We start from the raw sequence: 12,256 nt of genomic DNA, 5'->3' as shown, positions 1-12,256 counted from the left end.
AAAAACGCTATGTGCAAACCTACTGCCGCCAATCATCGTTTTTCCGGTACGACCTCATTAAGTTACGTCCTTACTTGAGGTGGTCAGCTTAATTAAGTCTCACGTCCATTCCCCTCCCCAGTTCCCCCTCCCGACACCAGCTCCTTCCATACGTGTGTACATGTTTCCTAAACAGTCGGGGTAGGCCTGTTGATTAATGGTCCTTGCCCACTTATTCTCACCAGTGCCTTATGTAGTTGACATTAGAAAAGCATCGTTGCTCTACACGACTCCAATAATCTATATTGCCCCCGGCTTCTTATATCCACGACTAGCCCTACTCTCTTGAGCACAGAATAAAAGAAGAAAAAGAGGGGTAAGCAGAGAGAGGGGAGAGGAGATAGGGAGGGGAGAACAAGTGTAGAGAGACAGAGGAGGAGAGGAGAAGAGTGAGAGAGAGAACAAGAGGGAAGAGAGGAGCGAGATAGGGAGAGAGAAAAACAGAGGGGAAAGAAAGAGAGAAGGGGGAGAGGAGAGAGAGAAAAGAGGGAGGATGAGCAAGAGAGAAGAGAGAGAGAGAAGAGGAGAGAAGAGAGAGAGAGAGAGATGAGAGAGAGCGAGAGAGAAGAGAGAGCAGAGAGAACGAGCAGAGAAGAAGAGAGAGAGAGAGAAGGGAGGAGAAGAGAGAGAGAGAATGATACGAGAGAGGAGCAGAGGAGAGAAAGCGAGACGAGAGAGAGAAGAGACAGGTGAGGAAATGAGTGCTAGCTGGTGTTAAACGTGTTCCCTACACTCGGGGTGTCAGGACGTTTGGTTTCTTGAGTGACCTGGGTGTTGGCTATCATCTTTGACATGTAATTATCTAAGCCCCTCTTAATCACTTCAACAAAGATTAATTGCGCACAGACACACAGTGGAGTCATGTCTTCAAATCAACAGCCTCTTCCTCTTCTTTCGTGACACCACTAGAACACCATTATCATGGTACATTTAGCCTTTTGGTTTTCCTGTACCATCTGCTTTGCTCTGGCAATACACATTCAGAGTGTCTGATTGCTGTTACACTAGCTAGTTGTGTAGGATGTTATTGAAGACTGGTAAGCATACTATTCAGTATTTTCTATTTTGACTAGAAATGCTCCGATCCGTTTCTGATCTGAAGTAAATCCGTCTATTAGAACACATCAACTCATCGAGGTGCTCTGAGTCAGACAACATCGAGGTGCTCCTGAGTCAGTCACAACATCGAGGTGCTCTGAGTCAGACAACATCGAGGTGCTCTGAGTCAGACAACATCGAGGTGCTCTGAGTCAGACAACATCGAGGTGCTCTGAGTGCAGGACAAACATCGAAGGTCTCTGAGTCATGCATACAACATCAAGGTGCTCTGAGTCAGACAACATCGAGGTGCTCTGAGTCAGACCACATCGATGGTTGCTCTGAGTCAGACAAACACTCGAGGTTTGCTCTGAGTCAGACCAACATCAAGGTGCTCTGAGTCAGAACAACTCAGGTGCTCTGGCTCAGACAAACATCTGCAGGTGCTCTGAGTCAGACCTCGAACATTCAGGTGCCTCTGAGTCAGACAACATCAAGGGCTCTGAGTTCAGACCACATCACGTGCTCTGAGTCAGACAACACATCGAGTGTGCTCTGAGTCAGACAACATCCGAGGTGCTCTGAGTTCAGACAACATCGAGGTGCTCTGAGTCAGACAACATGGAGGTGCTCTCGAGTTCAGGGACAACATCGCAGTGTGCTCTGAGTCAGACAACATCCGAGGAGGTGCTCTGAGTCAGACAAAATCGAGGTGCCTCTGAGTCAGACAACATCAGGTGCTCTGGTCAGACAACATTCAAGGTGCTTCATAGCAGACAACAACAACAACATAAACATTTTGGGACAAATTACTATTTCAGGAATAAGAAAGCCTTTTCTCTTACCTTCATCTCGTTTCCTCTTCTCGCCGTTTGACCGGGAATACCCAGGATGCCGTTGATGGAGTAGGACCCCACAGGTCGTTGGAAGGGCTTGTTTACAGGTGGAGAGGCCTGGCTCGGTTAACTGAGGGGATAAAGACACATTTTATCATTATTATTTCACCATCTATTTTGTGTCCTGTGTTAGCTTAGTTGGTAGAGGATGGCACTTGCTGCATCGTGGGTTTGATTCCAGGACCACCCATAACTAACTGTATCACACAGTAGCCAACTGTAAGTTGCTTTGGATGAAGCATCTACTAAATAGTATATAATATTATTATTTTACCAGGGTTGTTCAAATTGAGTAGAAAATATATATTTTTCAATGGAGACGAGGCGATTAACATGGGTTGGGGTTATGATACATTTACCATGGGTGCCTGCTGCTAGTTATTTGATACATTTTACCCATGGTGTGGCCTGGTTGTAAGGGTTAGGGTTATGATACATTTTACCCATGGTGTGGCCTGGTGTAAGGGTTAGGGTTAGGATACATCTTACCATGGTGTGGCCTGGTGTAAGGTTATGGTTATGATACGTCTTACCCATGGTGTGCCTGTGTAAGGGTTAGGGTTATGATACGTCTTACCCATGGTGTGGCCTGGTGTAAGGTTAGGGTTCAGGATACGTCTTACCATGGTGTGGCCTGTGTAAGGGTTAGGGTTATGGTACTCTTACCCATGGTGTGGCCATGGTGTAAGGGTAGGTTGGATACGTCTTACCATGCGTGTGCCTGGTGTAAGGTTAGGCGTTAGGATACGTCTTACCCATGGTGGCCTGTGTAAGGTTAGGGTTAGTACGTCTTACCATGTGGGTGGTGTAAGGTTAGGAGTTAGATACGTCTACCCATGGTGTGGCCCGGTGCAGAACAGGGATGTTCCATCTGGAGACGGGTGGAAAGGCTGCTGGACTCTTTGTTCGTATTATCCTGTGATCACAGGAAAGAACAAGATGCTGTCAGTGCTTCCTCCTGTTTCTTGGATCAGTTGACTTGAGGAGATGGCGTCAGTGCTTCCTCCTGTTCTCTTGGACATTCAGTTGACTGAGGAGATGGCGTCAGTGCTCCCCTGCTCTTGGATCATTGACTGAAGATGGCGTCAGTGCTGCCTCCTGCTCTTGGATCAGTTGACTGAGAAGATGGCGTCAGTGCTTCCTCCTGCTCTTGGATCAGTTGACTGAGGAGATGGCGTCAGTGCTTCCTCCTGCTCTTGGATCAGTTGACTGAAAGATGGCGTCAGTGCTTCCTCCTGCTCTTGGATCAGTTGACGAAGATGGCGTCAGTGCTTCCTCCTGCTCTTGATCAGGTCGACTGACAAGAGATGGCGTCAGTGCTTCCTCCTGCTCTTGGATCAGTCGACTGACAAGATGGCGTCAGTGCTTCCTCCTGCTCTTGGAACAGTCGACTGACAAGATGGCGTCAGTGCTTCCTCCTGCTCTTGGATCAGTTGARTGAGGAGATGGCGTCAGTGCTTCCTCCTGGTCTTGAATCAGTTGACTGACTTTTCACACAATACAGCATGAGGCTATCATTTTGAACATCGCCGTGAATGAAAGGCCAGAATGGTCAGTGGTTAACTTGTTGTTTTTGCAACCTAAACCTCTTCTAATCACAGATTGGATGTTGTAGAACAGATGTTGGACTATATTCTCTATATAATTAACTATTTATTACCAGGACCCATAGTGCTACGTGTCTGAGTGAGATGTCAGTAGTATCTCACCATAATAATGGATCCAATCCAAAGTCCAGATGTAGAAACAGCAGTGCCTACATGTTAGAAAGCCTACTGTACCTTTAAAAGGTGAGATCTAGAGAAGAAAAGTCTTCATTGCACTTTTGCTCTGAGAGGTGATCTTGCAAACAAAGCATGAAATCACATCAATTCACCTCAATGATCGGCTTCACTGGTTCTACCTGGCCTGAGCTAATCAGCTCTCCTTCTCTCTCCTTCTCTGGCTTTTCCCTCCTTCTTTCCCTCTCTCCCTGCCACACGGTAAAGCTTTCCAGGGCTCTCTCTCTCTGKCTGCTGCCCCTCGGCTTGGCCAGGGCCGTGTCCCAAATGGCAACCCTATTCCCTACATGGTGCACTACTTTTGACCCGAGCTCTATGGCACCCATAGCCCTATATCCCTACGGGCCATGGTCAGGGGTAGTGCGCTATATAGGGACTAGGTTGCCATTTGTGACTGACCACAGCTCTAAGGTCTCTGTAGCTTCAGCAGCAGCAGCCCCCCAGTGCCAACCCCGGTGTGGACGAGGGTCTATTGATCGAGGGCTTTGGGGGGAGAAAAAAGTTGGGGATTAGTCACAGGCCCAAACAGATGCAAATAGAAAGCTATAAATTATATGTGACAGGAAAGCAATATTTCCTTATTGCCTTGCACAAGCTTACGCCAGCATTAGATTCCTTTACCCTGACTGGCACCGTGGGGAAGAGCTGTCATTGTAATGTGTAAACTTTAAAACTATTTATCATGTATGACATGGTGTGTACCTGTTTTAGAACACGGACGGAGCGTTAAAGGTGSAGCGAGGACTTGGAGGATAAATAATATCCCAGTTCACGTTTGCTTGGTGTCCTAATCCTAACACAGATCTGTTGTTGAGAATTTGACGTTTCTTTGTATTTTATTAACATAATAGTATTGTTATTTAAGACCTCTATTTTATTAGATTATGTTACAAATTGAACCGCTTGGTCTGAAACTGAACAATTGAACAATTTACACTAGCTACATTATTTTAGACGTTAACTAAACGTCTTTGCCGTTGGGGGTGGAGGGGGACGTCAATTCACTATTTGATTTAGAATTTTAGAACCGGTTATTTTTTAATGATTATAAAATATTGGATTTGGCCTTTACTACTATAGGTCATAGAAACACATTGAACAACACATTCATAAATGGCAAAGGAATAAGGTTTTGAAGTGTCTGTCCATATCTAGAAGATATCAGAAAGCTCAGGAAATAGTGGACACATATTTAACCCCTTTTTATTTTGTTGGCACAAAGCTATCTCCAAAACTCCATTCATTTTGTATAACCAGTAGCAAGTTACCTTCAGACGAGTCCCACGAGGTCATAAAACTGGAGAACACCATTGTGTTGGTAAGAATCTTGTCTTTCCATAAAGTGTTCATGTTCGTTTTTTTTTTAGGCTAAACCGTTCGGACGCTACGGACTTATTTGTGAGAAGACCGATTTTTGCGGGGGATGTCTCATGGTCTGACAAACACCGCTGTCGCTCGGCCACAACAACCGCAGATGCGGAAGGCCGACACGGGTGGATGTGGTGGATTGAGACTCAGCCCATGCAAAACAAATAAAGACATCTCTAGCTTTAAACTGATGGATTTTGATGGGTATTTGTTTTTATTTGTTACTTTAGACTGATGCACCGGTAGACCCGTCAGGATTTTTAATTGAAACCCCTCAAAATCTAATATTTATGTTGTTGACTTTGACACAAAGGACTAAGATATTCAGCTCTATATTGTTAAGATGGCTGTGATATTGATATTGTTGTGAGGTTCAAGGAGTGAAGAACCCACTACTGTCAGACCTCTCCTTAGGGAAAGCTACAATACAATGACTAGCCTTCCCAGACATCACATATCAATATTTTTTTACATTTTTTTTTCACTTCACTCCATAACAGTTATTTGACCCCCTGACTTCTGTGTGCAATATAAATCAAAAGACTTTATTTGGAATACATGTTCTTTGATATCGAATAAGCAATTTGAAGGAATGAATTAATGACTTAGCTGTTGCTGAAAATCCCCTGAAGAAATATTAAAATTGCTTTACTTTTTAATCAATATTATTGAACGCCATTGAAGACCTTTTTTATTCTGGTAGCGGCTAGCGGCGATACTTGTTGTGGGTAATTTCTCCTGTGGCGCGGTGGCCCAAACCCAGTCCAGCCAGACACCAACTACAACAGGATCTCTGTAACAGTTAATAATGCATACAGGGGAACAGTGTTTAAACCTAGATCCTCTTATGTCAACAGTCCTGGGGTCACTTTTGTTTGGCCATAAAAACCCTTTTAGAGTAGCGGTCAGTAGTCCCAGTCCTTCCCTTTGTCTAAGCTTGGTTAGTGTAGCCAATTCTCCATGTGATTCACCGTGTTTAAAGAGAAAGTGCTATACTGGCCAATGTGAAGTTACTGCCCTGGTCTATTGTGTACTGGATGGAGCATCAACCGATGTTTTGAAGACCGTTTTAGAAAACACTTATTGGGAACGTGTAGGGTGTTTGTAACTGTTATTGAGTCATAATCCTAGACATATAGTCTACTGATGGCAATGTTAGCATTGCACCTTCCACTGTAGAACAGCCCTTTTCTGGTCTCAAGGAAGCAGGGTTATACAGATATTTCATACAACTACTATCCAACAATTCAGTCAAAATATTGAATTGGACCGATTTGAGTTAGAATCATGTGTGTTTGAGAACATGCGTGTGTGTGTGTGTGTGTGTGTGTGTGTGTGTGTGTGTGTGTGTGTGTGTGTGTGGTGTGTGTGTGTGTGTGTGTGTGTGTGTGTGTGGTGTGTGTGTGTGTGTGTGTGTGGTGTGTGTGTGTGTGTGTGTGTGTGTGTGTGTGGTGTGTTTGTTGTGTGTGTGGTACGTGTGTGTACGTGTGTGTACGTGTGTGTGTGATAGAGTAAAGTGTAAAATAATTTAAATTTAACATTGACCCACTTAAAGGTTCTTCACTTCACAAGAACATATTCAGCATTATGAAATTAAAATAAATTCAAAGTAGGTTTCATCTTTGGTTAATAGAATCACATTTAGTTTAATTCACATTGTAATACTCCCCCCACCCCCCATAATAAACAAAGACACGTAGGGAGTTTTCAGTTCAAAAATAGCTAAGCGAGATTGAATTTTATTCTAATTGAAATCTTTATAGGTGGGTCTTTTAATGATATGAATGTACATTTTGAATCTATCACATACATGTGGTCTGAGACTGCTTAAATGGGCCTTTTTAAGCAACCACGAAGCATGAAATGAATTTTTCTTCTGCTCTTTCTCTATTTAAAAAGATGTGTTGTGTGGGGCTGTCTGTCCAGGCTCTTTCTGCAGTCAGCTCATTAAAGTGTGATGCTGCTGCTGGCCTCTATGGAACACTGCCTCTTAACGAAAGTTCATCACCAAGGATCTCTGGCGCGGTAGGGGGTCCATTTCTCTACCTCTTCTCTCCCTCCCCTCTCTCCACAAGCTATTTCTCTCTCTCTCTCTCTCTCTCTCCTCTCTCTCTCTCTCTCTCTCTCTCTAACTCTCTGCGATCTCTCTTACACTCCCTATGGTCTTGTTTCACCATGCACTCAAAGTCCTCTTTGTGATCATTATGTTTCCTTTTACTTTACAGAAGTGAAGGCTATACGTACGTGGTTACTATAATGCAGTCTCCATATCAACCATAAATACACCGTCTGACCTCAATCTTAACCAGCGGGCAGGATCGTCTCCAAATTAGATTTGTTTTGAGGAAGTTTTCAGAATATCTATTTACATAAAATGTCATTGTATAATGAATTCTAACACGTGTTTTTAGTGGAAAATACACTCCCACTCTTTGTTTGACTGGTTGGACAAATACACTAATATAGGTCTAATGCTTTGGCAGATAACAATCCCATTTTTTAACAAACTCTAACAGGCGATATGTGAAATAAGACAAAAATGCAACTGCATTTCCAAAGGCAAATCGGAGAAAAATATACGATGTATATACATACAGGTGCCCCTGAACAAGAAGTTAACCCACTGTTCCTAGGCCGTCATTGAAAATAAGAATGTGTTCTTAACTGACTTGCCTAATATAAATAAAGGTTCATTTAAAAAAAAAAAAAAAAAAAAAAACAGGTACTCCTTTTAAATAGACCACACGACTCCACAAAGCTTCAAACCAAACCAGCTATAAGGTCTAAACTGTAAAGAAAATGTCCAATACAGCACATTAGATGTGATGCTATTGAACAATTGCTCGGCTTTCGGTGCCACGCGGATCGGTCACCGGCTTGCCCTAGTGATCGATTTTCATCCAGACAGATTCACTTCGTCCTAAGATATACTGCTGATTGCTGGGGGAGTTTGGACTGAAATATGAATTGCACCGTCGAGACCACCCCGATGGAAAAAAGTTTGTCAAAACTCTGAGCTTATAGGCTCCTTTTATTCTGCAGTGCAGTTCATAGATGGAAAATATACATTGATAAAAAAATACCTTGAGAGTTCATCACGACTTTGAAGATTCTTTAGAAATACTGTTAAATAGTCATAAAGAGTTCTCCCCATATAACAGCCAATGGAAGTAAATGATACAGTATATAATAAAGTCAGTCTTCTGAAAAAAATCAAATGTAGGCCAGGCGTTGAGGCCTAAACATGGACAGACGAAAGCACTGCTGCTATTATTGTGTATTTGTAAATTTTCTTGATGAAATTTGCAAGGATGTTTCCCAATTTTATGATTTTATATATTTTCCAGATGTTTGARGGTGACATAATACTATTTTACGTTTTCATTCAAAGGAATAGGCTTATTGGTTATGTAATTATTAATAAWGAAATWGTGTTTACCTGTTAATGGACGAGACGCTTGGAACCGTGTCGTTGTCACAGACGCCCTCAGCTAACAGTCTGTCTCTGATTTCCCACGCGAACATGGTCGGATTCTGGCGCTTGTAGTCCGCTATTTTATCCACAACCTTTGGAGTCGCCACTTTTGGTTTGGACCCACCAATAACTCCTGGCTTTATACTGCCGGTCTCGTAGTATCTGCAACAATAATCAACAACGTATCGATCATGAAACATCTAGGCTATCTGTTGGATGGACAATTCTTCGTTTTCTTGGCTAGAGTTGATTTAAATTATCATTAGATTTGTGGATGTGTTCGAATGTTATGCACCTTATGCCCCCAAAATACTGTGTTGCGTCTACAGCGCATTCAACCCGCAAACACCTCCACAATGTGCACATTGTCGTCTGAGGCTAACTGTATATATATATATACTTTATAGCCTAGGCTATACTCTAACTCTGTGTGGTGGAGTGACTTAAAATCGTTTTGTAGGATCCAAAAAATAACAGCGAAGACTTATGATCAAATAATTTAGCTATTCCATCCGGCTACAACCCATTACAATGGTGTCCAACTTTATTGTCTGTGCCAAAAAGACTAAGAAAATATTAAGAAAACATGCAATTAATTTCAAATGACATGCTACCAAGTGTTGCTATTTAACTAATTTAGACAAACATTCCAAGTGCATAAAACAAATACCTTTTAAAATCCTTTTGATAGCTGAAAAATATTTTAAAAACATTCAAATGTCGTACGGACACGAACCCAATACAATTCAGTTGTAATCTGATATYGCCTAAATTACGGGGATAGCAGTTTAGCTGTGTACAGACACAGCACCGCTCCTCGTGATGGCTAGGATTAAGTCAGATATTGTTTCCTATATCCTCATTATGTGTGTCTAATATATTGATGTGTTTCCACTCTTTTTTTTTAGCCATGTTTTGTTATATTTTGGTCGAATCTSTTTTATTTGGGATCTGTCAATATGTAGGGATAAGAGTTGCAGGACAGGTGCATTTTTTTTTTTTTTAAGAGTGCGTCTTTCTGTCTCATGATTGGTATGTTTTTTCACCGCCTTACCTGCCCAGTATTTTGCTGACACATCCGTGGCTGACCCGTAGTTGTCTCGAAATGTCACAGGGTCTCACTCCTTGGTGGGCGAGTTCTACGATTCTTGTCCTCACCACGTCAGGTAGGGGTCTGCCGTTGACAAACACCCCGCCCAGCTGGTTCACACCGCCGTGCCCTATATGGGAGACAACAACAGCACAGAGAACCATAACATTAAATACAGGGGTGTGGGAGATTCTGTAGGTTATAGTATCACCTCAGCTACAACGCATTGTATGGCATTAGAACGGTTCAACTTGAACATTTTAGACAAATCATATCTAAGCATCCGGTCTTGAATATGATTTTAATGGTCCAATATCCAAGTGTGTATTTTAAGATGGACATGTGGTTGTGGGTTGGGGACTATATTATTCTGTTACGCAGGGACGTCATCAATTCATGTCTTTTTTGTTGTTGTTGAATGTTTTATGTAGGCTACTCTGAAGAGGTGCGTGGCAAGGTCACGTGGCTATAACTTTTAGCAGATAGTATATATTATAGCCTACCATTAGCTGCTATAACATATTTGTACGTGAATAGCTGGTTGTCAATATTGCTGCTCATTGAATATCAGGCTAGAGTTTCCTGTAGGCTATCCAGTTCAATAGCAATGCTGTAATTTTACAATCCCCCCTCAAAATGTGGTAATTAACAATTTATAAACAAATGCATCATTAGCATAAATGGTCTATATATTATAGTTGGAATATTCTTCATACTTTAATTAGACCGATTCTATTTTATAAAATGTTAACTCTGCAGTAATAATACGTATCATCTCTCGTCTTTATCGTTTAATACAAGGCGGATATCTTTTCAACTCTGGCCCACGGCTCGGCCTGGCTATAGAGTTACACGCTCTTTCATTTTCTTTTCTCCGTAATTATAAATAATTAAGCGCTTTGATTACTCATATTACATATTATTTTGTAAATGAAGAAAAAAGGGGGGGTAAATTATTCACAAGCATGAGCAAAACAACATCTACCTCCATCCATTATTTCACCTGCACAACAACAATAGGCCTTTCAATATCATGTCAAGTAAATTTGTAACAATATTATATTAAATTAAGATAATGTTTATTTTAATGTGTATATTGTTTAAGTGTTATTTGGTCAATCAATAAATTGGTGCCTATTAGAATATTGGCCTAATAAATTGGCACGGACCTGTCAATGACTCGTATTAACCTGGTGACAGGTTTACTAATTCCAATGTGACGTGTTTTGTCCTTCTATTTTGTCCTAATTTGGTAYCGCTACACAAAACGTAGGCCTTTTTAGGAGTTTATTATGCACAATTGAGAAAAATACAAACAAAATAATATAATAGATGTACGTGCGCCYGTAAGCACYTATTATAAACACAATATTTTCAGTTTAAAAAATAGTTTAAAATGTGTCTTCCAAATATTAACATTCCCATCGAACTTCACTGGATTTGCTTGTTCCCAATGCCGCTGTAATTCAGGCTACATGAAAACGCTGGAGTGTTTTTTGTTGTCGGTTGTGATATGCACCAACATGCAGACGATGTTGCGTTGTCAGTGAAATGAGTGCATCGCTGTCAACGATCATATTCGCTAGGCTATTGGCCCATTTCTAATCATTATCRGTTTTTACAGGCTCASTTTTCGTTGCAAACACAYCAATATCTGGAAAAACTCATTATCTACTTACGGTGCATCGCTGAGAACGGGTCTACTTTGCAGTGAATATCCATCGGATAGCAAAGGAAAGACGGGTAATCAATGGAAGTCGCCGTTTCGCCTTTGTAATGCAGATAAAAATGGGAAGAAACGGAAAAACTTTATTCGATTAAAGATTTCGCTTTTCCCTCCACTCAGTCACTGAGAGGGTTTAACTTCTTGTAAAAGTTGCCGTCGTGGTAACAGTCCGTGCCGAGAATAGAGGCTACTGCTGGTCAGGTGCAGAACATGACCGACGCTTGGTTCATCAACGTGGAAATGTTTTTCAGTTTGAGTTGGATTTTCAAAACCTGGAATGATGAGATGATTTTTCTCAGAACATGATGACGAATAGGACAAACCTTTACGTCTAAAACCGTTCCTGACAGTCCTGTGGTAAATAGATAGATCCTAGTTCCGGCCTTGATTTGCTGGTTGGTTGCGGTGGGTAGTACGCTCAGATACGCATAGACATGACAGAAGAAACATGGACACTGTGGGGAGTCTGGTGCCCTGGTACCTTCCCCTTTTCCTGGACTCTAAAATGGGGTGGATGCGTTAGCCTGAATCTTTGGGTTGAGAATGAAGCCCCTCACCGTGTGTGCGTTTCTAAAAGCAAGCTGCCTGCCCCCCCTCCCCTCCGCGCACCCCTTTGCTTATGGATGAGTTGTCAGACAAAGGCAATAGATTCCAACACTTTGTGATTCGCCAACGCAAAAACCTGGAGCCCAAACGAGGAGGTCTCAGGGTCTGACACACCGAAAGGGGAGGGGAAATAAACAAGGAATTGACTCGGAGTTTTAAGATCAGAGTTTCCAGACATTAGATCGGGACGAGGGGTAAATGAAAGCCATTTTTGACTTTATCAATATCTAGAGTTTA

General features: G+C 42.0%; 1 protein-coding gene across 1 annotated transcript in view; it reads right to left on the bottom strand.

Moving 5' to 3' along the window:
- Nucleotides 1-11,999, bottom strand: part of LOC112077355 (paired box protein Pax-2) — a 15,153-nt gene extending 3,154 nt beyond the window's left edge. The window contains 7 exon segments of the mRNA XM_070441662.1: nt 1,923-1,955; nt 1,958-2,043; nt 2,808-2,872; nt 2,874-2,889; nt 8,562-8,759; nt 9,652-9,817; nt 11,367-11,999. Coding sequence (XP_070297763.1) covers nt 1,923-1,955; nt 1,958-2,043; nt 2,808-2,872; nt 2,874-2,889; nt 8,562-8,759; nt 9,652-9,817; nt 11,367-11,409 — 607 coding nt within the window. The 5' untranslated portion in view covers nt 11,410-11,999.
- Between the last annotated feature and the right edge of the window lie 257 nt (nt 12,000-12,256).

The sequence above is a fragment of the Salvelinus sp. IW2-2015 genome, unplaced genomic scaffold (genome assembly GCF_002910315.2).
Source record: "Salvelinus sp. IW2-2015 unplaced genomic scaffold, ASM291031v2 Un_scaffold4478, whole genome shotgun sequence".
NCBI lineage: Eukaryota > Metazoa > Chordata > Actinopteri > Salmoniformes > Salmonidae > Salvelinus > Salvelinus sp. IW2-2015.
This window is presented reverse-complemented; position numbering and strand designations above follow the sequence as displayed.